This window comes from Centropristis striata, chromosome 1, assembly GCF_030273125.1.
Source record: "Centropristis striata isolate RG_2023a ecotype Rhode Island chromosome 1, C.striata_1.0, whole genome shotgun sequence".
Lineage (NCBI taxonomy): Eukaryota > Metazoa > Chordata > Actinopteri > Perciformes > Serranidae > Centropristis > Centropristis striata.
This window is the reverse complement of record NC_081517.1, coordinates 25566209-25591564: the sequence shown is the minus strand read 5'-3', so window position 1 is coordinate 25591564 and position 25356 is coordinate 25566209. Positions and strand designations below refer to the sequence as shown.

General features: G+C 40.2%; 2 protein-coding genes across 2 annotated transcripts; both read left to right on the top strand.

Moving 5' to 3' along the window:
- Positions 1-347: 347 nt before the first annotated feature.
- Positions 348-16173, top strand: LOC131975031 (procollagen galactosyltransferase 1-like). Its single transcript, XM_059337563.1, has 12 exons — positions 348-876; positions 4570-4680; positions 4766-4883; positions 6372-6506; positions 9911-10115; positions 10226-10345; positions 11349-11425; positions 11525-11631; positions 12030-12162; positions 12518-12645; positions 13838-14044; positions 14167-16173. Exons 1-12 carry the CDS (start codon positions 659-661, stop codon positions 14435-14437), a joined length of 1830 nt encoding a protein of 609 aa, XP_059193546.1. The 5' UTR covers positions 348-658; the 3' UTR covers positions 14438-16173.
- Positions 16174-17241: 1068 nt separating this feature from the next.
- On the top strand, positions 17242-24251 carry LOC131974966 (nucleoredoxin-like protein 1). Its single transcript, XM_059337482.1, has 4 exons — positions 17242-17427; positions 23283-23542; positions 23656-23745; positions 23876-24251. Exons 2-4 carry the CDS (start codon positions 23307-23309, stop codon positions 24249-24251), a joined length of 702 nt encoding a protein of 233 aa, XP_059193465.1. The 5' UTR covers positions 17242-17427; positions 23283-23306.
- The last annotated feature ends 1105 nt before the right edge of the window (positions 24252-25356 follow it).

Here is a 25356-nt window from a genome sequence, read left to right as displayed (position 1 = left end):
GCAAAAGGAAAGTATGAGGTTCAAATGAGGTTCAATCGAAAAAGAAATCAGCTTACAAATATCTTCCCATAATTTAGTTGAGAAAGGGCAAGACCAAAATAAATGAAAAACATCTTCAAGGTGTCCTTCACAGAAAGAGCAGTTTAAGTCTATGTATTTCTTAAATCAACTTTAGATGGGTAAATTCTGTGAAGTATCATGATAGTTAAGTGATCCTCCAGCCTCAGGGTTGACCTATGACACGGGTCTGCAGCTTATTGAACACACATGGACACGCCCATGTTGCTTTCTAGCCGCTTCTTCCAGCTGGATCTGTTCTTAAAGGGGAGGGCACATATGCGAATGAAAGTCTGGCTGGCCTGTTAGAATACAAGAGGATATTTAGTTATAATACAGTAATTCTCAAGCGAAACCTGGCAACGACTCTCCTTATTATTATTTTTCCTATCTCAACGAGGCAAAGAAAGCGGCCCTTCGATTCTCTGTTAAGGAAACCGAGTTCCCCTTAAACCAGCCCAGACCTGCCCTTTAATCCAGCCAGCTCCGCCGCCATGTCTCCACTGTCGGCGTAACACAACAGCGGGACCCTCAGCCTCCACATCCTCCGTCCCTTCTCTGTCCGACCGCCGCGTCACCAGCGAGTTTCTCTCCCCCTGCCATGCCCCGGGTCACCTCACTACTGCCTGCCCTGCTGTTCGTCCTCCTGCCGGGCCCGAGCCGGGGTTATTTCCCCGAGGAGCACTGGAGCCCCGAGTCACCGCTCCTCGCTCCCCGGGTCGTCGTCGCGCTGGTCTGCCGCAACTCGGCGCACTCCCTGCCGCTGTTCCTCGGAGCCCTGGAGCGGCTCAACTACCCGAAGGACCGCATTGCGCTGTGGTGAGTGTCATCTTTAAAAACTAATTTAAAAAAAAGCATTGCCGGTACACGCATGCCAGACCATATCAAAACTTTTTAAAAAGTATTTTAACAATATTAAACCGACACTAAAGTCCAACAGACTGTCATTAGACGTCAGTGTGAGTACATTGATGTACATCTGGCCCACGTAGATTCATTCTAGAGGAAAACTATGTTTGCGCGTGCACTTGTGAGTTCTGGCCAGGTGGGGCCGCTGTGTTATTATTAAGATGCAGGAAAAACGCACGGGCGACTTATTTTCACACTTAATAAATCAAAGTGGTAAAATGAGTGATTATACACGCCCCGCGGTTTTGTCGGGACTTGGCCCTGGCTGCGGAGCTCGGAGGGCGGGTTGAGCAGCAGACTCGTGCCCGTGAAAAGTTCCATTCAGTCACAGACCGTCTCTCTCTCTCATCGCCCCTCAGTTTTTCCCCCTCGACCCCACCCTCACATGTACTTTCCCCTCCCTTTTCCCCGTCCACATCTTCGTTTTGCAGACTCGACGGTAACAAAACCAGCATTGTTGCAAAAAAAATTGCTTTAAAATTGGCACCTGGGCTGTCAAAATCCACGTACAACAAACTGTGCCTGTGAAGATGTTTATTAAAAGCCTCTGAAGGATTTAGGCTACCCTAACCTTTGCCTGTTGTTCTGTGTCCCAGCCCCCAGCCTTCTAGATTATTCTTGTCTCCAGCACTGTTCACTTCCTCTTGTCATTTTGATCCCGTGCCAGTAGATCTGTTTTTGAAGATTAAGTTAATCTTTTCATCGGCATTCAGACCTGACAGGTTATATTATATTTCTTGGATACTCCGTGGCACAACCGAGGAAAATAAGAACAATGGCTTCACACAGAGTTGTGTTCAATCTGCAATTCGTGAAACACTTTAATGTTGTGTGCTTGGATTTGCCACAAAATACTTGAAATCTCACTTATATAAACCATGCGAAGTCTACCTAAAACAGGTGATATATATATATATATATATATATATATATATATATTATATATTGAAACATAAAGCTACGTTGTGTTTTCCATTAATTTCTCATGCTGCTGTAGAATGTTGTCACAAAACATAATTTTGGTTGTTTATGAAAAAATGAAATAAGTTTATTGTGTATACTGTATGTATGCAATGAATGTATGTAATTTACCACGGCTCTATAGTGCAGGAAAAAATAGAAAATGCTTGAAAAGTGCTTGAATTTTACTCTGTAAAAATGGTTGAATCTGGCCGTGTATGCTTGGATTAAAATGAAACATCATTCACTCTTATGAATGGGTTGTTTGATGTGGGAACTCGTCTGAGAGTGAATGTTACGTTGGACTTTTTCAGTGGGAGCAAGAATGAGGGGTTTCAAGTGTCCGTGTGTCTGTTCAAACAAACCAGCCTGAATGTTGAGCTTTTTTCCTTGTATCCCCGCCAGCAAATTTAGCCTCTGTGCCCGAGTCTAACTGTGCCCATGTGGCAGCCAGAGCTCAGTTTTCTGCGTGGTTGCTTTGATCTACAACATATCTCTTCCCTCAGTGGAAGAAAAGATATAAAAGGTTTTGAAATGCAGCGTGAAAGACATAAACTGAGCTGCGAGCTAGCCACCTGTCGATACCTGCAGTTACCAGCCTGACAGGTTAAGATGGAGTACTTGGCAAGCGGCAACATAGACACACACACACATGCAGACTGCTTAATTGAGTGTGTGTGTGTGTGTGTGTGTGTGTGTGTGTGTGTTCTGCAGGGATATACAGGATGGATTTTATCAATCCATAAATCTTCCGTTTTTATCCCTCTGCCTCTTCCTCCACTCTCTTTTATCCTTTAGGCATGATTCTATTGCTGACATGCAAGCAATCCCAAATCTCTCTTCCGTAAACCTTTTTTTTAATTCACTACCTATGCTCATTCAAAACTTCTCAGCAGTCATAGGGGTAAACATAGAGAGAGAAAGAGGAGTTAGAAGAAGATGGATTGCTCAGTCGGTCACATGTAGGTGCTAGGATGGCACTGCTGTGTTAAATCACCACAGACGGATGGGAAACTAACACCTGCAGCACGCCGACTGTCACTCACTACATGACAAGGGCGAGGAGCAAATCCATCTCTATCATATTTACACATTCTTTCCCTCTCCCCCTCTTTGTCTGTGGCCCTGCCCCTCCCTGACACACACTGAGATTTGTTATGATAACACAGACAGCAGACGAATGCTTCTATTGTCTGTCTGTGATCTTCTTTGTGCACGCCTGACATTAGTGCTGTGCAACTCCGCTCTAATGACAACAAGACCCTCAGAGGACGACAGTAGAGATGGATGATAAATCAATATTATATCAGCGCAAAATCTTTGTTGATACCCAGATTTATCTTCAATGTTGTCTTTTGCCAGGTTCCTTAAAGCTGCAGGAATTTGTGTTTTCATGTAAATGGGTTTAAAAAGTATTAAAATTGCTTTGTGTAAATGGGCAACCCCGAGTCCAAAAAAGTTGGGACACTATCTAAAACATAAATAAAACTGATAGCGATCATTTTCTTAATATTTTTTGATACATATTCAATTTACAACTGTTCAAAAATCATACATTTGATGTTAAGACTAATGGATTTTATTCTGAATTTGATGCCTGTTCCAAAACAGTTGGGAGAGGGGCATGCGTACCATTGTTTCACATCACATTCTCTTTTAACAACACTCAGTAAGCATTTAGGAGCTGAGGACACTAATTGTTGAGATTTTGAAAGCAACATTTTTTCCCCATTCTTGCTTAATATACAACTTTGGTTGCTCGACATTGTGCATTGCCCACATTTTGCACGCAACACATTTTCAATGGGCGACATGTCTGGACTGCAGGCAGGCCAGTCTAGTATCTGCACTTTTTTCCTTTGCAGCCATACTGTTGTTACACATGCCGTATGTTCCTTTGGCATTGTCTTATTTCCCCTTAATTTAAAATCTGCATACCTGAATGCATGTAAAGGATTGCAGTCTTCCTTCTATGTGTAGAGTAACATGAGAATATAACATAAAACCCAAGTAGTTTCCAGCGAGCAGCTCCACCACCAGTGGTGTGTGAATGTATGTGTGAATGAGACGAAAATTATATAGTGTGTTGTCTGGAAAGGTAGAAAGGCGCTATATAAATGCAGTCAATTTACCATTGGTTCTTGAATTGGCTCACTGCAATAAATGACTGGAGAAAAACGAGAAAACAATGGGGTTCCTGCTTCCAGAATGGTGTTTGAGTGGCAGAATAATAACTGCAGCTAGATATTTATGAATAAAGCATTTTCATGCACAGGAATTGCTGTGGTGCTCAGACATCAGCCAGTGGCCAAATGCAACTGAATAAAGCTGGAATCACTGAATTTAAATGAAAGTGGCCAAGAAGCAGTTTTCTCATGAAGAGCAGGCAAATAAGGGCAGTATCAGGCCCGATATCATTCCAGCGTATCAGATCAGAGTTCCTTAATATAAGCCCCTTGAGGCAAAACTGTACTTTGTGATATTGGACTGTATAAATACAATCTACCTGACTCTATTGTTTTTGGAATCTGATGGAATATGGAACACAGTGACAAAAGTTTTTATCCGTAAATCTGCCCATAACCGATCAAGGTGCACCTTACTCACGGTTTCTCACCCTCCGTCCCTCCCTCTCTCCCACAGGGTGGCGACAGATCACAACACAGATAACACCACTGCCATCCTGAGAGACTGGCTTATCAAGGTGCAGAATGACTATCACTATGTGGAGTGGAGACCTGAAGATGAACCCAGGTACAGTGTGTGTTTCAGTGAGTGTGTGTGTGTGTTTGGGTGTGAGAGGCCCATAACTTAATGAGTCTGTCTGTGCATGTCTCAGTGCCTTTGAAGATGAGGTGGGGCCTAAGCACTGGAATAATCTCCGTTATGAACATGTAATGAAGCTTCGTCAGGCAGCGCTGGAGACCGCCCGCGAGATCTGGGCCGACTACCTGCTGGTATGTTATCATCCTCCTCTCATCATGTCCTCTCAGTGATGTCTCAGAGTCCAGGTCAGATAAGTGCAGAGATATCCATTGTCTGCACCTGATCATACCTGGTCAAGGTAAAGGAGTTTACATTTAAAATGTGGATTGGAAAGCAAAGCTACATCGTTGAAGTAGAAAAGAAGAAGACCTGCATTAAAGAGACAAAATCTATGACCAATGAATAAAAATCATTTTTTACATAAATCACCATCTTCAGTGACTTCTCACTAAAGCACATTTATTCAGTGTTTTATTGTATATTTAGTCTTGAAATCTAATGTCACAGAGATTATCTCTGTGGCATGAAAGTGTTTCTTTGTGGTGTAATTGTACCATTTTGTAAACGTAAATACCACGTCATTATGCATATCAAGCTGTGCAGATTTAATAAAATCACAGAGAAATTAGAGGCAATGAACGCCACAATATGAGTAAGAGGGGGTGGAGTAGTCGTCAGTTTAACCCATGATTAGAGTTAACTGTTACTGGAGACTGAAGCCAAGTATTGTTGCTATGGTTACCTGCATTTCAGTATAACGTGCACTGGTGCAGAGACTCTTAAAATGTTTTCCTCAAGCTTTTAAGCACCAGAGAAAGCTACTAAGTACATTTTTTATATGCCATTTCCAAGGTCAACAATGAACTGTAATGCATAGTTAAAATGTACATTTTTTAATATATCGAGATGTCTTGATGTAATTAAAACCATCAGTAAGTGTTTTTTTCATAGCCATGATGTAAAATGTAAGAAGAAAAGTGGGTATAATATGAAGTTTGATCAAAACAGGACTTTTGTAACTGATGCTGATGTTGACATTTAAGAGTAATATATTGTAGATTTTTTTGTATGGATTCTTTAAATGTGGTTATTAAAAAAGATGTGTGACATTTTACAGTTGAAAAACAAATAATATTTGTCAGGTTAACATTATCATTCCATGGCAGTTTTTTTATTTATTGGCCGAAATTGAGACCAGTATTGATGTAATTGGAAAGCCAATATCAGCTGATTTATTAACAAGCTAGCTAAAAAAGCACAACAAGTACAGTTTCAACTGTCAGTTTAAGAATGACTCAACTTTAAATTGGTAATTTATTGACAAATATGAAGAAAATACATGTTGGCCGGGATCTGTTTTCTTTAAGTGGAGCTGCTCTTCCTGAGGCAAACATAAATAAGGGTTAAAATCTTGAGTTTGCATTGGATATCATTTCTAAAAACACCAGAGTGCACAACATCCTACTGCAAATATAAGTGCAGTCTGTGGGTAAGGCTGTTTAAAATTCTGGGCTGTGAGTTAAAAAAGGTTAGGAAGCTGCTCGCGGTCCTCTCTGATTGAACCATGTTGCTGTATTCAATCAATCATTTAGTGGCGGCGGGTGACATTTTGTCTGTGCTTGCATGTGCATGTTTGTGTGTGATTCTTGTCAATACCGTGCCCTTCTCTTCGTCTGCAGGTGGCCGACTGTGACAACCTGCTCACCAATACGGACTTGTTGTGGAAACTGATGAATGAGAACAAGACTATTGTAGCACCGATGCTGGAGTCCAGAGCGGCGTACTCTAACTTCTGGTGCGGCATGACTTCACAGGTACTGCACAAGCTTTGTTTTCACGCTGTTAAACACTTGTACCGCCTGCATAACAGCTTTAGGTACACCCCACAGTTAATAAGTGTTGTATAAGTATTCTGCTACAATAAGAATATTTTTAAAACACTAAGTTGACATTAGAATAACCATTTAAAACAGTGATCGTGGTTGATTTAAAATTAGCACACCCAACCAGATACTTTCCTATTTTCTAAGTCCCTCAAATATTGAGCATTGGTTTGAAATATTGAACTGCCTTTTAATGTAATAGCATAGTAATAGCTGTGGAAATTCTTTTTTTTTCATGCATCTGTAGTGGTGACATCTGTGGACAGAGACATTATGTTTTCGGGTTGTCTGTACAATTCTTGTGAACTCATTATCTCAGGAGCGCTTTGAGGGAATTTCTTCAAATTTGACACAAATGTCCATTTGGACATTTGGATCAACTCACAGACTTTTGTGGTCAAAGCTCAAGGGTCACCCTGACCTCACATACCCTGTTTTTGTTTTTCTAATTATGACAAAATTTCACATAAATGTCTTAACAGGATGACATTTTTTACCCAAAGAGTTAAAGGTCAGCTTCACTGTGACATTGTACGGTTACTTTTCTGATCATTATTCAATACGGTATCTCAGAAACAGAAGAGCAGATTGTGAACATATTTCACAGTTGGTCTTGGTTGTCCACGAAACAACTGAAACTGATGTTTGTGAAGCATTCACATTTTAGAATTTGTAGTTTTTTTTGCAGCAACATCCATATTCGAAACGTTCTCTTGATTATGACTCCAACTTTGTGTTCTCTCTGGTTTTTCTCTGGTCGTTCCACCACAAGCTCATTGTTTTTGTGATACTGAGCTTCAGGTGACTGCTGTTGCATCATGTGATTGAAGCTTTCTATTATTCCTTTGTATAAATAGCCTCTAAGTGAAGACAGCATGTTTCTCACTGTAAATTTATTCACTGGAATCATACAGCTCGATATTGTGATGACTTCCATTTTGCAAAAAAAAAAAATGGAATAGCTTTTATTTAATTCCTTCAAAGTCTTCAGTACATATATTATTCTAGTCTGGACAGACATGGATGTAAAGTGCAGCTTGACTGTCTGACTTTCATTTCTTTACATTGTTACATTAACACATGAAACATTTTCCAGCAGCGTCCTCCTTCACTCTAACACACAAACTGATTCAATAGACTTTAAAGATTTTTTTTCACCATCTTTTTATGATTTATTCATCAATGTAGACTCTTCATAATGTCTCTATAAAAACCTCTGTTTTGTTTTTCACTTTTTGGCCGAATAATGCAATCCAGACAGTCTGCTATTAACTCTGCGGGTTACTGATAGTGAATGAAATGTAATTTTTCATGCAGTGCACCTGCCACTTTCATAACACATAAATATGATCGAGAGGGAATTTTACCCTTCATTATTTTCTTCTTATGCATGAAAAAATCTGTACAAAATGTGTACAAAGAAGTTGCTGTAGAAACACTGTAAATGATTCAGTTTGAAGGACGAGGAGACAGGTCTATTTATTCTTATTATATTCAAGTGCTCCCTGTCAGATTACTGGGCAGAAGCTGAGTGCTCTGGTAAATATACTGGTAAAGTAAATAATTTGTCTCAAAGGTGAACTGATACTTAAGTGGTCTGATAACATAATATTTACGTCTGATAGTGGGAGATTATATGTCTGGTAAACAGGCAGCCCACACAGCTCATTATTTTCATTTGCTCCACCTTCGTTCGTTACTGTGGGCATTACCAGAAACTACGGCTGTTTGTTCTGCTGATAAAACTAAATCAAAACAATAAGCCTTGTTGTCTTTAATTTGATCTATAGTAGGCCTGTCACGATAACAAATTTTTTAGGAAGATATATTTTCCCAGAAACTATCACGATAAACGATACGATTGTTGATGTTGTTTATTTTTTTATGCCGCTGATATAATGATATTAGAGCATAATAATTCAAGTAGGTGTGTTGTGTTACCACTGTTGTGACTATCTTCATACAAATTTGACGTACCGGCTCGTTGATGTTAGCAGGCTCTCCGCGTTCATCTGGATTGAATCCAAAATGTTCCCACACTGCTGCGGTGGCATTAGGCTTTGGAACTAATTCCATTTATGCCACTCAACTGTCTGAAATTGTACAACTACGGGCATCGGAAAAACTTAGCTTCGAGTACGCTAATTCTTTCTTTCTGTGAGTGTGTGTGTGTGTGTGTGTGTGTGTGTGTGTGTGTGTGTGTGTGTGTGTGTGTGTGTGTGTGTGTGTGTGTGTGTGTGTGTGTGTGTGTGTGTGTGTGTGTGTGTGTGTTTGTGTCTGTGTGTCTGTGTCTGTGTGTCTGTCTGTCTGTTGACTGACAGGAGAAGGAAAGAAGCAGTGCGACTGACTGTTGATGACTTATGTAAACAAGCACGCATGTAAACGACAATTTATCAAGTCCGGAAAAACTATTGTGTCCATTTTTGTTTATCGAACGATAAGTCAATATATTGACTATTGTGACAGGCCTAATCTACAGTTTTTCTCATATCTTTAAACACTATCTAAATAAATAATATTTTGCAGTGGAGGAGTAAAAATGTTTGAAAGAGCTGACACTATGATGTCATTACAGTGATGCCAACATGATTTTGACTAATCAAACTTGCCCATCTGATGCGAAGGCATTACCTACGGCAGGCATGTCTTGGATAGAGCTCTGTCTGTGATCCGTCGAGACAGAATGCCTTTAGAGGACTCATCTTTGCTTTTATTTAAATAAGAGTAGACATACGGACAATGTCTGTCCTCCGGCACAATATATAAACCAACTCCAACTAAATGTCTACCTCTCTGATTCCCAAGAAAATGTTTTCCATGACAGTTAATGGGCATGTAGCCAAAAGGCTATAAGCAATGTCTGTCAGTGTGTCTTACCATACAGTAAGTTTCAGGTACAGTCATGGAAAACATTATTAGACCACCCTTTTTCTTCTCTTTCTTTCTGATATCTAGCCATTTCCCATGGTTTTCTTGATAATGATTTTGGTTATTATCAAGACAACCATAGAAAATGTCTAGATATCAGCTCTTAAATGCTATTTTTGTTGTTATCATGATATTTGTCCAAACAAATGTACCTTTAGTTGTACCAGGCATTAAAATGAACAAGAAGTTGAAGAAAACAAGGGTGGTCTAATCATTTTTTCCATGACTGTATGTCTTCTGTTTGAAACTGATAAATGCAGGTAGACTCGTAGACTTCTGGCTGCAGTTTTTCCTCAATCAAGTGTGTCCCTGCTGTTCCAGAAAAATATGTTTTTTACCCAGATTTCTATTTAAACAGAAGATACAAAAAAGTGTCGAACATTACAGTGTGTTTGCACTCACTACAGGGTTACTACAAGCGTACACCAGCCTACATGCCGATCCGTAAGCAAGAGCGTCATGGTTGTTTCGCCGTACCGATGGTCCACTCCACCTACCTGGTGGACCTACAGAAAGAGGCCTCCCGTCAGCTGGCTTTTTATCCACCACACCCTGAGTACAGCTGGGCTCTGGATGATGTCATCGTCTTTGCCTACTCGGCTCGCATGGCAGGTGAGATGAATGCACCAGAGACTTGTGATCTGGAGGGCTGCTTATTGCTTTTCTGGGCATGTTTGGTATATGTTTGTAAGCATGTTTTTTACCCACATTTATCTTCTCAGATGTGCAGATGTACGTGTGCAACAAAGAGGCTTATGGGTATTTCCCAGTTCCAATGCGTTCCCACGGTACCGTGCAAGATGAGGCGGAGAGCTTCATACATACACACCTTGAGGTCATGGGTGAGTCGAGAGATCAAAGAGCGCCCACAAACGTCAGAATAATGTCTCTTTGTGTTCAACAGTTTTAGTAAAAGTTTGTTTGTGATGAAGCACACAGACACGAGGCTGCGCTTACACCTCATTAAGTCTTTGTACGATGGAAGTTTGTTGGTATTAGATCTGTTGTTTTATCTTTAACTTGCAATCTCGTGTTGTGCTGGTCTGCAGGTTTCACATTTTATAGATTTTTCCCTTTTTTTTTGCAGTATGGTTATGAAAATGCAAGACAGTCAGGAAGGAGCCTAACGTTATATTGGCCTACAGGATTACAGACTTGTACCATAGCAATGCAATATACTGATCAAAAAAGTGGCAAATTGATGTGTCTGAATTGTCTTTTTTTAATTGTTGCTAGGTAACCACCAAATCACCTGTCCTCTTAATCATTCTGATTCAGCAACAGGGAAAAAGCACCAATGTCTTGCGGTGCTTTTCTCCTCTGATTTGAAGTTTTTTTCAACTTGAAGCACTCGGGGCCATTCTGAAAAAAAAAACTGTGAGGGGCATTGAGCAGAAAAATGTGAAGCACCAAGCAATATCTCTTCTCTTATTGAAACAGAAACTGCTCCAGGCTGCTAAAAAGTGCTCGGTTCGGGGCCTCCTTGTGCCTTTAAAACTACATAATTAATTAGGCAACGTTTACTTTTGCTGCAAAACAAAATTACTCTTGCTCAAAAATGTTTCTGCAGCCAGTTTTTTTTTTCAGTTTAAGATGTTGGCAGTTAAGCACAGAAACAGCAGAGGAAACAGAGTGTGAACTAAAAAGTGCAATTAAAAAATACAGTGATAAATTATGTGTGACCATAGCCTCATAATTCAAGGACTCAAAAAATAAATGCATGTTGCATGCATTAGAGTCTCCAGAGGCCCCCTGAGCATCCCTGAACCACATTTTGGGAACCCCTGTTCCATAACATTACATATTCTCTTTGTAACCGTCCCCCCTTTTTTTATTCTTTGAAAGTGAAAAATCCTCCATTGGAGCCCTCCAGCTTCCTGTCTCTTCCTCCCAAGCAGCCTAACAAGATAGGCTTTGATGAGGTACACACACTCAATCACATACACACATTGAAGTACACAAAATAACCTAAACATGTGTGTGAGGCTTTTTTTCTTTTTCTTACATTTGTGTGCACCTAGGTGTTTATGATAAATCTGGTGCGGAGATCTGACCGTCGTGAGCGAATGCTAAGAAGTCTGTATGAACAGGAGATCAGCTGTAAGGTTGTTGCTGCTGTGGATGGCAAGTACGTTTCTCATCTTCTTCCTCCCCCACTGCCTGTGTCTTTCTGATTTGTGCCTCTGCAACATGCCGTGCAGATTGATGTAGGGCGGCTGAGCTGAGACAAACAACCAGGTGAAAAGTAGCGGGTGCATGCTGTCAGCTAAATATTCTCTGAACTACATTAGCTCATCTGCGAGTAAAATGAAACAGTAAACACTGTGTAGGCTATACAGCCAGTGGATAGCATCATGCTTTTACATATTTGATTGTGCCTTAATTTAAAATGGTGATTGAATAGAAAGCTTGCAACACACGCATGCCTTCTCTATTCAACCTTTCACTTTACATTTTCACACACGTCACATCGGTAAAATGTATTATTTCCATCTCTAATCTCTTTATCTCTTCTCTTTGTCTCAGAGCTGTGAACATGACTGATATAGAGGCTATGGGGATTAAGATGCTGCCGGGTTACAAAGACCCTTATCATGGTCGGCCTCTCACCAAGGGCGAGCTGGGTTGTTTCCTCTCTCATTACAACATCTGGAAGGAGGTGAGACGCTCAGGCCTCTGGGTCTACCTGCGCACGATAGATAACGTTTACTGCTGAAAAACACAGTCACTCAGTGTGTGTGTGACGAGAGGCAGCCTGGTGATAGTAATGAGCATGTTTTATTTATGTTTCAATAAATGTACCGCTTTTTTGTGGAATAAGGTTTTTCAGAAACTTGCTGTTTTGCCAGACGAAGCCTGTCGTTGGTTTAAATCACATCAGAAAAGAAAATGTACTTATGCACTTGTGCACATGATTAAACCAAACTATGTCAGCTCATCATCTTTAGCAGCAATGAAAAGGATTAAAATTAACATGTATGTGTTTCTGTATCTGTGTGTGTATTTGTGTGGAGATCGTAGACCGCGGTCTGAAGACCTCTCTCGTCATCGAGGACGATCTACGATTCGAGGTGTTCTTCAAGCGACGCCTCCAGACGCTGCTGCAGGAGGTGACGACACACAAGCTGGACTGGGATCTCATGTGAGTGATGTAGAACAGGATGCAGTAAATGAAGAGGATTATCGCCCCCCTTCAGCGAAATCCATCCATCTGTCACACATGATATGTGAAACGCCACTGATCACATGCTGGAAACACTTGTGGGAATTATGCAGCAAAGCGTCACACTACTGAGCTGCTCCAGCATTTTTACATTCACAGAGACTGATCACTGTCGCACAACAGCAAACACGGAGGAGTTATTTTCTGAAAGTAAAACTATCGTTCATTTGCCGCAGAAGTGTGTTATCATATGAAAGTCTCCCAGTTGAATCATGTACCAAAATTAGCAAATTTGTTCGAAAATATCTGGGTTTTTTTCATAAACAATGTTCAAGGTGTATCAAAATGTGAGGGGAAAACTACAATACAAGGTGTTTCGGTTAGAAAAAAAAATCACTGAGCTTGAAATTCTGACACATGCACCACAAATAGAAATCAGAGGCTGAAGATTGTATTTTATGTTATAATACATTCAGCACTTTAAATACATGCAGATTGGGATTTTCAGTAAAATTTGATACATTAACTACTGTGACACATTCTGCTGTGATACCGATGCATAACATTTATTATGTTTATGCCCACATCCACACCACTCATACTTTTCAAATCCCTCAAGTGCAAACTTTTGAAAACACTGCTCACCCCATTCATGGAGACTCCTGAAAACTCAGGATTGAGTTTTAATCTATACAGGTGTAAACAGTAACATATTCGCTTCCTGACTAGGTCTTATGAGCCACGACCTGTCAATACATTATGGTGAGACCTGCACAGCTGTATGGGTGCTCCTTTTCAATTTCCATTTCCTCCTCTGGCGATGGATAACAGTCCTGGTACCGCTCTGATGTGTAATGTGTCTATGTTTTCCACCACCTTGACCGCCGTATACTCGTGTAACTTTCAGGTCCAGGCAAAGAAGTCTGTGTTCTTACATTTCACAATTACATTTCTTTTTTTGTAATATTTCAGCAACTAAACAACCAGCGTCAAAGTAGACAATCTAGTTCCCAGTGTTTGTAAGTGGTCGTGTCTTTTTGACGATTTGGAGGCAGATTATTTCTAGTATGGTACTAAAACACTTGAATTAGTAGCTTCAGTCTGCTATAAAAGTTCCATGTTTAGTGTTTGTGATGTTTATGTTCCCTCTCGTCTTGAATACTAAATACAGTTACATCGGGCGGAAGCGGATGCAGGTGGACCACCAAGAGAAGTCTATACCAAAGATCCACAATCTGGTGGAGGCAGACTACTCCTACTGGACACTAGGCTACCTGTTGTCACTACAAGGAGCCCAGAAGCTCCTCAGGGCCGAACCTCTGACCAAGATGCTTCCTGTCGATGAGTTCCTCCCTGTCATGTACGACAAACATCCAATGTGAGTATAACCCCTCCGTCCCTTCATCTTCCTTCCGTTCCTCTAATCTGTCTCGTCCTTTTGATTCTGTCCTGTAGCGCTCTTGTTAATCTAATCACGTCCCCGCTCCTCTCACTCATCAGTTCAGAGTACATGGACCACTTTGAGAGCCGGGACCTGCGTGCGTTTTCTGCCGAGCCACTTCTGGTGTATCCAACTCATTACACAGGAGACGAGGGCTACATCAGTGACACGGAAACATCGGTGGTCTGGGACAACGAGACGGTCAAAACCGACTGGGACCGAGCTAAGTCCAGGAAAACTCAGGAGCAAGGGGAGCTGAGCTTCGAGGCCCAGAACTCTGATGTGCTGCAGTCAGAGCTGGAGAACTGGAGCGCACGGGACGAGCTGTGACGACGGAGAGGAGGAGAGACAGAGAGAACTCTGGCAAACAGAGATAAGGATGAGGGGCATAGAACAAAGCTGTGATAGTGGGCGCAAAGGATAAGATGGAGAGAGTTTAACAGAATGCAGGAGAGGAGAGAGGAAAGGCAGAGTAGATGGACAGGGTTGTGAGGGACAAATGGTCATCTTTCTTTTAGAGGTTAGATGTAGAGTTAACTCTCAAAGAGTCAGCTTTTGTTTAATTTATTGCATCCAATGCCGACAATAGCTCCATCTTTAAATGATACTTTACCAAATCTGGCGACCCATCGGCTGTTTAGCCTCTGGGGGCCGGGGTCAGTATTTCAGGATATTTGACCCAAGACGTTGTCTTCTGTTTGCTGGTCACTGTTAACACTGTGATTTAACAACTTGAGACACAAGAATCGTTAGGTCTATAACACATTTCAGGAATAATTTTAAAAAAAAAAACAATACGAAGCTGAATTTTTTCATCATACAATAGCTGATGGGTTCCAAGTTTACAAAGGTGACATGCATTGCTCTCCACATGCATCCAAAGCCTGCTTTAACATGATTGGTCAATACTACTCAACAAATGCAAAACAGAACGTTTCTGATACCAGAATCTTTTCTCCTTGACTACAGATTCTGTATTCATATGGGGATATCACTTTATTGTAGAAGCTACTAATGATTATTTTCGTTTTCCATTAATCTGCAGATTATTTTCTCAATTAATTAGTTCGATCTACACAAAGTCAGAAAATAGTGCATTTTCTGCATAGTGCCCATTTTCTGAAATCCCAAGGTGAAGTCTTTAAATGTCTTGTTTTGTCACTCCAAACCTCAAAGATATTCATTTAGATATGACATTAACCGGAAAAAAAACAGCCTCCTTTCTACCATTTTTGCCTTAATTAATCAGTTATCAAAATAATTGGCAATTATTTTTTCCGTTAGTCAACCAGTCTTTGCCCCTTGAGTTTATAGCGATTATATTTTGCCCAGTTTCATCGCATTATAAACTCCTCCAGAAAAAAACAAAACAAGACAAACAAAATAGAAGAACACGCAGCATTAAGCCCCAACATGTCTCTGATTGACTCGATTGACATATCAACTGTCTGGCTGCAAAATGCTTTAGTTTCCAAAAGGAACATGAGTTAATTTATTATGTGTATGTGGGTATGTCTCTTTACGCTAAGCTCTCAAGGCAGAAAACTCAGTAACTAAAATCTTGCCTTTTCTATACAGTGTTATCCTCTCAGTGGTTCCCAAACGGTTTGGTTTTGACCACTTAAAAAGAACCAATGTCAACTTGCAGCCCCTAATCACCAGTTGTACCAGTTAGATTTATCTACTGGCTGTTCTTTTTCTGTTTTGTGTGACTTTTAAAACCTTTCTGTTTAGTTAAGCCAGTGTTATTTAAGTTTTATATGGTTGTTACTTAATAACCTTACATGTTTTTCACTCATGAATGTATCAGTGTTTTCTTTTATTTGCTGTCAAACCTTCTTTTTCTTTTTACATTTTGACAGCAGCTATGTATTGATTTAGTGTTTCAGTGTTTCCCTTCAAGTCATGTTGCAGTTTAATCCTTAACATGTTGCATTTTGTTTATTGAAGATCCAAAAAACAAATGAATATAGGTTTTTTAGTAACTTTTCATGTTTTGTCTCTCTTTTGTGGTTACGTGTGTCTTTTTTTTTTAACCAAAGAAAAAATAAAACCTTTTATAATGATCAGTTGTGTTTTTCTGCACTACATTTAGTTTGAACTATAAGGGGATATACTTGAGCACCAGCCCCTCAAAGCTCAGTTAAAAGTACACAAAAGCATTGACACAAATTGTTGGTTCATTTCTATCCATTGGCTTAAACATCAAAATATACTGCACTGCCTTTTTTTGGCACACAGCAGCTTTATTTCAGTACAGAAGTCCCACAAAGCAGTTGAGACGTTTCTTTTAATTAGTGCCGGCCCTGCCAGTACATAATGGTCAGTTTGGGCTGCAGCACGCTGCTATTACTCCTCCTCCACTACTGTGTTTACTACTGTTAACCTCTGAAGCGTGACCTGCTGGACTGAATTATACAACTGCATATTATTTGCTTCCAACACAAACATTTTGACACAGAATTAGATGGAATTGGAAAAAGATATTTCATATATATATACGGTATAAGTTGCAGAAATTATACCTCATTTAATGCCACAAGGAGTAGAATATTTCTGAAACAATGTACGAAAATATCTGCAGAGACTCTGCTCTGTATTTTCTCTTTTCTTTTGCTGTGTTTGGGACATTTCTGGCCCCTCACCCTGTCTCTCCTCTCAGCCTCTTCTCCCCCCGGGGCTCTGTTCGGCCCCGGCTGACACTGTAGTATGTGACGTCTGAGTCATAAGCTAAATTCTCCTGTCTGGACACAAATACTTTGTCTGTGCCTATTAGCTAGCTAGACTGAAGACGGCTATACTCTGTTGTTAATCTGGGGAGGAAGGGTCAACTTTCAATGCGGTGTAATCACATATACAGACACACACACACTTTGTTTCCAAGGCCCCTTAGTACCAAGAGAACAGTAGTTTAAAGGCACACTTGTGAATTGTGAAGCTGTACATAGACACAGCTGAGCTTTAAGCTAAATGCTAACTCAGCATGCTAAAATCAGGCGGCAACCTCTGGGTCTTAGCAGTGAGGCTCACCCCGTGAGCAGGGGGTGCTGACGGCGGTTGCTGAAGCATTTGGGTCTATTCATTTCAATACAAAATGAGAAAACTTCTCACTTGATTTATTTTTGATTTATAGTTTTTTTTAGGACAACACTACAGTCTCAATCGCTAGTAAAAAATCTTCTTCAAGACAATCTGATGTTATTAGTGTAAATAATGGCCCCATTTAGAAGAAAATAGAAGATAAAGAATCGTATGATTTGGGGCGTGGCTACCTTTGATTGACAGGTAACTAACAAGGCGAGCCGTCTTCAGAAGAGAAGGTAAGCAGTATCCAGCATAGACATGATAAAGATTATTATATTTATTATGTCTCCAGCCATGAACTTGTTTTTTTTGCTCCGTGTTTCTGTCCGGTTTGGTCTCATAACTTTGACACTTTCACTGTATTTTGACTTAATGACAGTTTATTTGAACATTTGATTCATTAAAAAAATGTCTTGTTCAGCATTTGGTTGGACTAACAGACACTCCAAGGAGTCACTGTTCATTTTTCTGAGGTAAGTAACATACATTTAGTTTTTTGCTAGCCAAAATTTACATCCCAGTTAAGGTGCTCCCGATAATGCTAACATGAATTAGCAGCGGCTTCTCTCAGTCAGGTTGCCGGTGTAGAGAGTCAGTGTCGTCAGATCCCTCTCGCTCCTCCACAGTCCAAATATGGTCTGGTCCCCGTGTCCGAAAACAAGATGCCAGTGTAGGGGTATCTGGTTCAGATACACATTGCCTCCAGCAGGGGTACCAAAATATTTAGAGGTAAAGCTAATTTAGATCAATTTTGCTATCAGAAATTGACTAAATTAATGTTTAATACTTTAAATGAATTAAAGTTATTTTCGGGGCACCACCTCTTTACTTAGAAAAAGGAAAGATAGCAAATTATATTGAATCAGTCTCATAAAGTTAACAAATTATTAATTTGGAACATTGATTATTAATTATGTATATGATTATAATCGAATTACCTTATTAATATTTAGTAACGGTTGAAGGAATTTTGAGTTCTTTCCATAGCAGAGGTTACCAAATCACTCATTCATGTGCAGCATTAAAGGGAGAAGCATATTAATCCAAAATGATAGTTATTCTAAATAAAGCAAAGCAAACAGAACACACAATAACTAATCTAAAAGACTATTTACAGTGGAAATGTGGGTGAGAAAGAATGTGTGACGAAATGGCTGCCGAAAGGCGGTCATTTAAATAAATCACAATGGCGGAAGCCCTTCTGTTCTTGAAGAACAATAGACCATGCGGTCTTGAAGGTCTATGTGTTGTAGGAAGCCAGATTAAAGTATATTTCATGTGGATTAGTGAGTGAGCAAATCAAATGAGTTATAGTTAATTTACATGTACAACTTGAGATATGTAGAGCAACATTAATCATACAACTTCAAGTGATCTAGCTACACAAAATATCCCAACAGATATACTTAAACACACAACAGATCAACACCATTGATTAAAGCTTAACAAACTTGTTCTTGCTTACTAACTGCCCAGTACTATACCACAGAGTCCAGAGTTGGGGAAGCAGGAATCCTTTTGGAGAAGAATCTGGTTCGTTGTTGGGTTTTGGTGGTTGTAGCGTTGTTTGCTGTTGGCTCCAGAAGCTTGGTGAGGGTCTCTGTGATTATGTCCAGTATAGATCACAGGCAGGAAACTTAGAAGCGTCGTGGTGGGCCCACTTGGTTTGGGCCTCACCGGCCTTCCCTTAGAGCTGGAGACAGAGGGAAGGTGTCTGATCTTCCTCCTAGAAGATCAGACCAGGACAGCAGGCATGCTGTTCCTCAGGGAGGCGAGAAGAAAAAGAAAAAAGGGATGGCTGCAGGAGACTTTTGTGTCTCAACCTGGAAGTTGTATTTCCTGTTGGTATCAGCCAATGAGACGCCTTTAGGTATCTTCAGATACCTGTGGGGGGTGGGGGTCGTTTGTCTTTGTTTGGGGAACAAAGAGAGACCTCCATATTGAAGCATGGAGAGAATTTGTTGACACAATTCTCACTGCATTCAGTCTTTAATCCAAATGAACCTTGTGAAGTAGCTGTGACCCCTACACCAGCGAACTCGGTGCCTCAAACGGGCAGTCCACAAACCAATGGGTGACGTCACAGTGACTGTGTACATTATTTATACACAGTCTATGGCTAAAATGCTCACAAACATGCTAAAGTGTAGCTTCCTAGTTCTGCTAAACACAAAGTACAGCTGAGGCTGTTGGGAATGGCATTATATTTGCAGATCACACACCAAAACAGGGGGCAATATGATGATGTATATTACCAAAATAAAATGTCTATTGAATACACAGTGGGCTGCAAAAGTAGCTATTCAGTAAGGATTATTCCAGTATTACCAGTATGATGTGTGAATGCTGGGGGCAAACAGTTTGAACATTTGAGGGATCAATATGTTTTTTATTGATAAGTTTGTATAATCAATACAATACATTTTGTTTTTCATTATTGTATACCTACTTTTGCAGCCCCCTGAATATATTTTCTGTTACAATGTTGAAACACCAGCAGCCAAACTGCATCATAACAATGTTTTCATCGTTTGGATGAAGCTTCATGTTTGGATTCTTGTATATCGGAGCGAAGCTGGAGCGAATCAGCTTCTAAGTATGGAGTAAACTCTATATATATTTTATTTACTGAATTATTGGAAAACATAATGTATTGTGATATATATCAGTGTCAAGATATGAAATGACCACCATCAGTATATAGGATTTTGGCCATATCGCCGAGCCCTAAACCGGGTAAAGTATTGGACGCTGATCGTGCTCTTTGAAAAGATCACCAAATGAATACGTCTTACCTTGAGGACAACATGAATGTCTTTAACAAACAGACAGTAAAGCTGTGGCTCTTAATGTCCTGGCTAACCATCTTTAGTGTGCTCTGAGTGTTTCTGCTCACATGTCTGCGGTACTGTATGTTCAGGTTTGTTTGTTTGTTTGTGCATCCATGTGCATTGGCACACGTCTGTGTGACTCAGACTAATCCTATTAGATCTTTCTCTCCCCCTGCCTCTATATTTACCTCACCCCTCTCTGAGATTAACCCTGGTATTTTCTGCAAGTGCCGCTGCTGATCAATAGCCACTTTCCTACAGTAGGGCCTGCTGGGGTTTACTACAACCAGGCTCGACTCAGGCTATCGACTTTCGGTGTTCATTTCCTTGAAGCTCAGCATCCTGGCTGTCAAATGATAACAGAAAGTATCATTATAATGCTCTCAGGGGTCAATGAGTAATTAGTATTCAACATGTACTGTTTGGCTGTGAAGGAAAGAATGGAGCAGGTGAGGAGGCATCACCTGATGCTAACACATGCCTATCTTTGTTCTGTGTTCCCTGTCTGTCCTTCTCTACCCCCTTTAACCTGCATGCTAGTCCTCCTTTGCAATCCAATTTGTCCCGTTGCTTCATCCTTCCTTTCACCCTCCCTTCTTCTCTTTAAGTAATAAGATTGCCACTGTTGAGCTGGAGTTTTAGGGCCCACAGTGAACAAACACACACACACACACACACACACACGAAGGAGCAACCTCTGCCCCTGAATTACAGCAGTGCCACACCTCCAGCTATCCGTAATCTCCCTCAGTAGACCGCAGAGTGCAGGGTAAAGAAATTACAGTGAGAGGTGAAGAGGCAGCGAAAGGTGTCACTAACATAACAAACTTCAGAGGATTTAAAGGAAGAAAGAAAACAAATCAAAGAAAGCACACAATGGCTTGAAAGAGAGGAGGAAGTGGATATATTTCTTTCCTTGTGAGGAGTCGAGGAGTTTCAAGGTGAGGTAAATTACTTGTGCTATATGCAGCCGCCACAGCATGCACAAAGATTGATGGCCTATTAAATTCACAACTAACAAAACAAGACAGTGTCGCTAGTATATATCAGCTGCGATCGATCAGCTTTAAAAAGTGAACCGGATTATTGTGAAATAACTTTTCCAAATGTAGGATTTAAGCTCTGACCTTTCAGAGTCTTCCAGTAAATCCTCCTTTTTTTCTCTCTCCAGGTAAGGTGCAATGCTGCTCAATTTCAAACGTATTTCTCCTCCGTCAGCCTTGGAACTTTCAGTCCAGAGTTGTAGTCTCAAATAGATCTGGCACAGCTCAGAGCCAGAGAGCCAAATCTAATTTGTGAGGTTATCGCTGTCAATTCACAGCCTGCAGCGACCGCTGCGACAGTGAAATACAGGCTGGCCGAGACAGATAAAGCACATTTCTGAGATGTTGGGTCTGAACTTTATTTCTATATATGAAATTTATGTCTTATGTGGTTTTTTGTTCTGAGCCATAAGTCTGCTTTTTGGAAAAACACCATCCCCTAAATGGCTGATTCATCCCGGCCGGCTGATCCTCGCTGGGCTGCTGTTGTATTTAGATTATCTACGACAGTGGTTCTCAACCTTTTTGAGTCGTGACCCCCCAGAATTAACAGGTTGGTGTTCCTCAAGACACAGCGACGAGAGAGCTGCAGAAACAGCTGTTTCTATGTCCCTTACCCTGCTGATTCTGGGTGTAAATGTAAATAATTCATGTTTGTTTGTGATGACAGTTTTGTTAAGCACCAAGCCATTGTCCAGTGTGCCCCAGGGCATGTTGAATTGTGATGAATTTTTTCTCCCAATTCCCTGACACATGTTATCTTTAACAGTCATTACATTTTTTTCTCTGCAACCATCTGGTGACCCCCAGAAATTATCTCATTAACCCCTTAGGGGTCCTAACCCCTAGGTTGAGAACCACTGATCTACAACAAACTATAGTAGTTATCAGTCAGTGTTTATCACCTCTTATAGGAACATTCAGCCAAAATGTTGTTACCCTTTAAAATACATTTCTCACCTTTTCTTCCCCTTGGTGCAGTGTTCATGCTATGGATAACCAATTAAACAATTAACTTTTTTAACCACAGTAATCCACTCAGTATCCGTACTGAGCACAGAAGTCTTAAGACAATTAAAACGTATCGAATTCACAGCCTGTTGGTCATGTGTACTGGTGTCCAGATCTCAGTTTAGATCCGAAAACCTGATATTTTGTTCCTTTGTCAACATAATAACTGGCCATATAACCAAGGTAACATGTAGAATTCAATGGATGCTTTCCCTCTATTTAAAGAAAATGATCAAGAACAAATTGTAGCATCAGTCACTCATCAATTACAAGACTATTCTGCACTAATGTGTGGTAATCACAGGTAGAGGTGATACAGACACCTTTAATTATACATAGAATGGAGTTCTTCATCCGTGTATTTTTGTGTTTATTCATATGAATCACTAGTTGCCAACTGTGATGAGTACAAAAGATACTTTTTTTCTGATACATATTAAAAGATTTTTCTGCGGCGCCTATAATAATCTATTTTGTGGAAACAAAAGCACTTTATTTAGGATTAATATAGAAGGACTATAAACTGTGAGTGTCCATCTTTGTTTATCGCATTATGTTGGGGCAGAATCCTGGAAGAAACACCAGATTCTTAATCAGTTTTATGGACCCCAACATGAGAATCTGCTTAAATTAGATCCATTTATGTTAAAGGGATAGTTTGGATTAATTGGAATTACACTGTAGTTAGCTGTCGGGACACCCACAGTTTGAATGTCAAAGCTGTAAGGAGTACCAGCTCAGAAGCTAACTGGACAAAAACAGTCATTTTACTTGGTCTGCTGCTGTCTCAACTGATTAGTCGATTGTGTTATTGTGTGACTTTGGTGAATCCAAACTAACCCTTTAATACAGAAGTCTCGAAACCAAGTTTTCAGGATGTATCATAATGCAATTCAGCCAGTGCTTTTTTTTACAATTTGGAAAAATCTATTCTCTTTCCTGACTCTTTGTATGGACTCTTTGCACAGCTGTATGCAACCATCTCACACTCCTTCTCTGTGGGATATTGAAAGTCATTCTGGGAAATCACTAGCTACTGTAAAGTTAAACTGCAGACAATCTCAGATGATTTCTTAATGGTATCCAACAGTGTAACAGTAGCTTTACTCTTGGATAGCAGTCAATGAACTCCACTAAGCACAATAAAATATGCACATATTGTATCAGAAATATACAAATCCTTATTTCACCATCTGTTCTCCACAGAGGGACTTTACTCTTTCTTTCATCATGGTGGACCTGTTCCTAAACCGAGTTCTGGTAGAGAACAACTGGGACCAGGATGAACTCAACACTGAGCGAGAAATCATTGGGATCCTTGAAAACCGCATCCTGTTGCTGTTCTTCGCATCGGCAGAGTCTGACAAGTGCCAGGAGTTCCTGCCTGTTTTGAATGACTTTTTTAAAAGACTGAAAGATCCGGCGTACATTGAATACCCCAAACTGCTTGCACTTGTCTACATCAGGTCTCTATCTTTCCTTTCTCTTTATCTCTTTGATGCAGACATGGGATTGCATGAACTCACGTTCACACTGTTTTAACATTCATAACATTTCCATTTCCATCTCTGCTCTCCAGCATGGACCAATCGGAGGCGCAGCAGGAGAGAGTCCTCAAAGAGCTGCACAAAAAGGTTCTGTTTCTGGCCTTTGAGGATCCATACAGGAAGTATGTGGATAAAGAGAAGCTTTTGTAAATATAAAGTATGCCTAATCTGTTTGTGTCAAATTATGATATTTGATTTACTGATTACACATGGATAATGCTGTAACTATGTGTGTGTTTTTTGGTTTGTCAGAGAACTGCAAGATATGTTCAAGGTGAAGGACGTACCAACAGTTGTGGTCCTTCGTCCTGACGGATCCGTCCTCTCTCTGAACGCTGTGCAGGACATCTGTCGTCATGGCATCGACTCTTTCCAAAACTGGCAGGAAGCAGCGGAGCTCGTTGAGCGGACCTTTATGCTCAACGAGGACTTCGAAAACCTAAACATGCGTACCGCCAGTGACCCCATGAAGAGACTCAAGTACAAGACAGAGGACGACAAGAGGAAAAAAAGATGGTGGAAGTTATGGGTGAAGGGCAAAGATGGGACTGAAGAGGAGGAAGAGAAAGACGGAACATGGGATCGAAAGATAAAGGAGGCGGATAAAGGAACGTGGTGGAGAAGATGAAGAGAGGATTAAAAAAACAACAACATATACACAAATATATTAAAAAGGCAGTCGTTTGTGTTGGTTGTCTCAAGTCCAGACTCATAAATACTTAATCCTTTGTAACTGATACTGCAGCCTCTTTTACAGGCTCTTTAAGGAACACTTCAGCCTTCAATGGCATGTGCAGCAGAATATTTAAGAGATAAACACAGTAAAGAGCTCCTCTGTTCTGTTGCCCGATGAACTGGCACACAAAACGTGGATGGCATGAAACAAGATTAAGTTGCTCATCTTACGAAATACTGTTATTACTTACCTACCTAACTACCTGTATACTTATTATTATTATTATTACAATTATTATTATATAGAAACTAAAATCAATCCAGTCTTATTTGTGAATTAAGGTTAACTAAGAATGAGGAAGTCATTTGAGCAAATATCAGTATTTTCAAAGAACCTACACAGAAACATACATATAGACATGTTCAGTAGCCTACATGTCTCAAATAATTTATGTGTATTTAAGCACTGTTTAAAGCTCCACAAATCAATATTTGTGTATTAAAGCAACTATAAGCAACTTTCACTTTGTTTTGATTTTAGCGCCCCCTGTGGACAAAAGCGGTACTGCACAACGGCCTCCAGTTGTAAAGATTGTGAGGAAGTAAATCTATTTATTATTATGTCAGATTATTAACTGTAATAGGATGATGATGAAACAATTCCTGTCCAGGAGGAAGAGGATCAATTCAGGAATTGTTTTGAATTCCTTCAAATCCCAGAAATCTCTCCGTCTGTTGAATGATGGACAGAGGTTGTTTTTGTTTAATCCCTTCTTCATTTTATTCCTTTTATTTTCTCTTTGCCAATCCTGCCCCAATGTCAGTCATAACCACAAAAAATAAGATAAAAAATTAAATTATCGAAAGAAAAATCTCCTCCGGCTTCCTTTAACTGGCAAATGTACTACTCATTGCCAAACATTGCCTGGAAAGATGTGAACACCAGTCTGTTTGCTGTATATTGTCTTGTCTTATTTTGGTGGAAATCACATACAGTGACAGGCATTAAAAATGATTATATAGGAATAGCCATGGTCACATAGATGCATCAGTATTAA

Bases quoted from the DNA above. Each gene is read 5' to 3' on its own strand.
- LOC131975031 (XM_059337563.1), top strand. From the start codon at position 659: ATGCCCCGGGTCACCTCACTACTGCCTGCCCTGCTGTTCGTCCTCCTG. The intron at 877-4,569 runs GTGAGTGTCATC...TCTCTCCCACAG, and splicing joins AAGGACCGCATTGCGCTGTG to GGTGGCGACAGATCACAACA. The intron at 6,507-9,910 runs GTACTGCACAAG...CACTCACTACAG, and splicing joins GGTGCGGCATGACTTCACAG to GGTTACTACAAGCGTACACC.
- LOC131974966 (XM_059337482.1), top strand. From the start codon at position 23,307: ATGGTGGACCTGTTCCTAAACCGAGTTCTGGTAGAGAACAACTGGGAC. The intron at 23,543-23,655 runs GTCTCTATCTTT...TCTGCTCTCCAG, and splicing joins CTTGCACTTGTCTACATCAG to CATGGACCAATCGGAGGCGC. The intron at 23,746-23,875 runs GTATGTGGATAA...TTGGTTTGTCAG, and splicing joins TTTGAGGATCCATACAGGAA to AGAACTGCAAGATATGTTCA.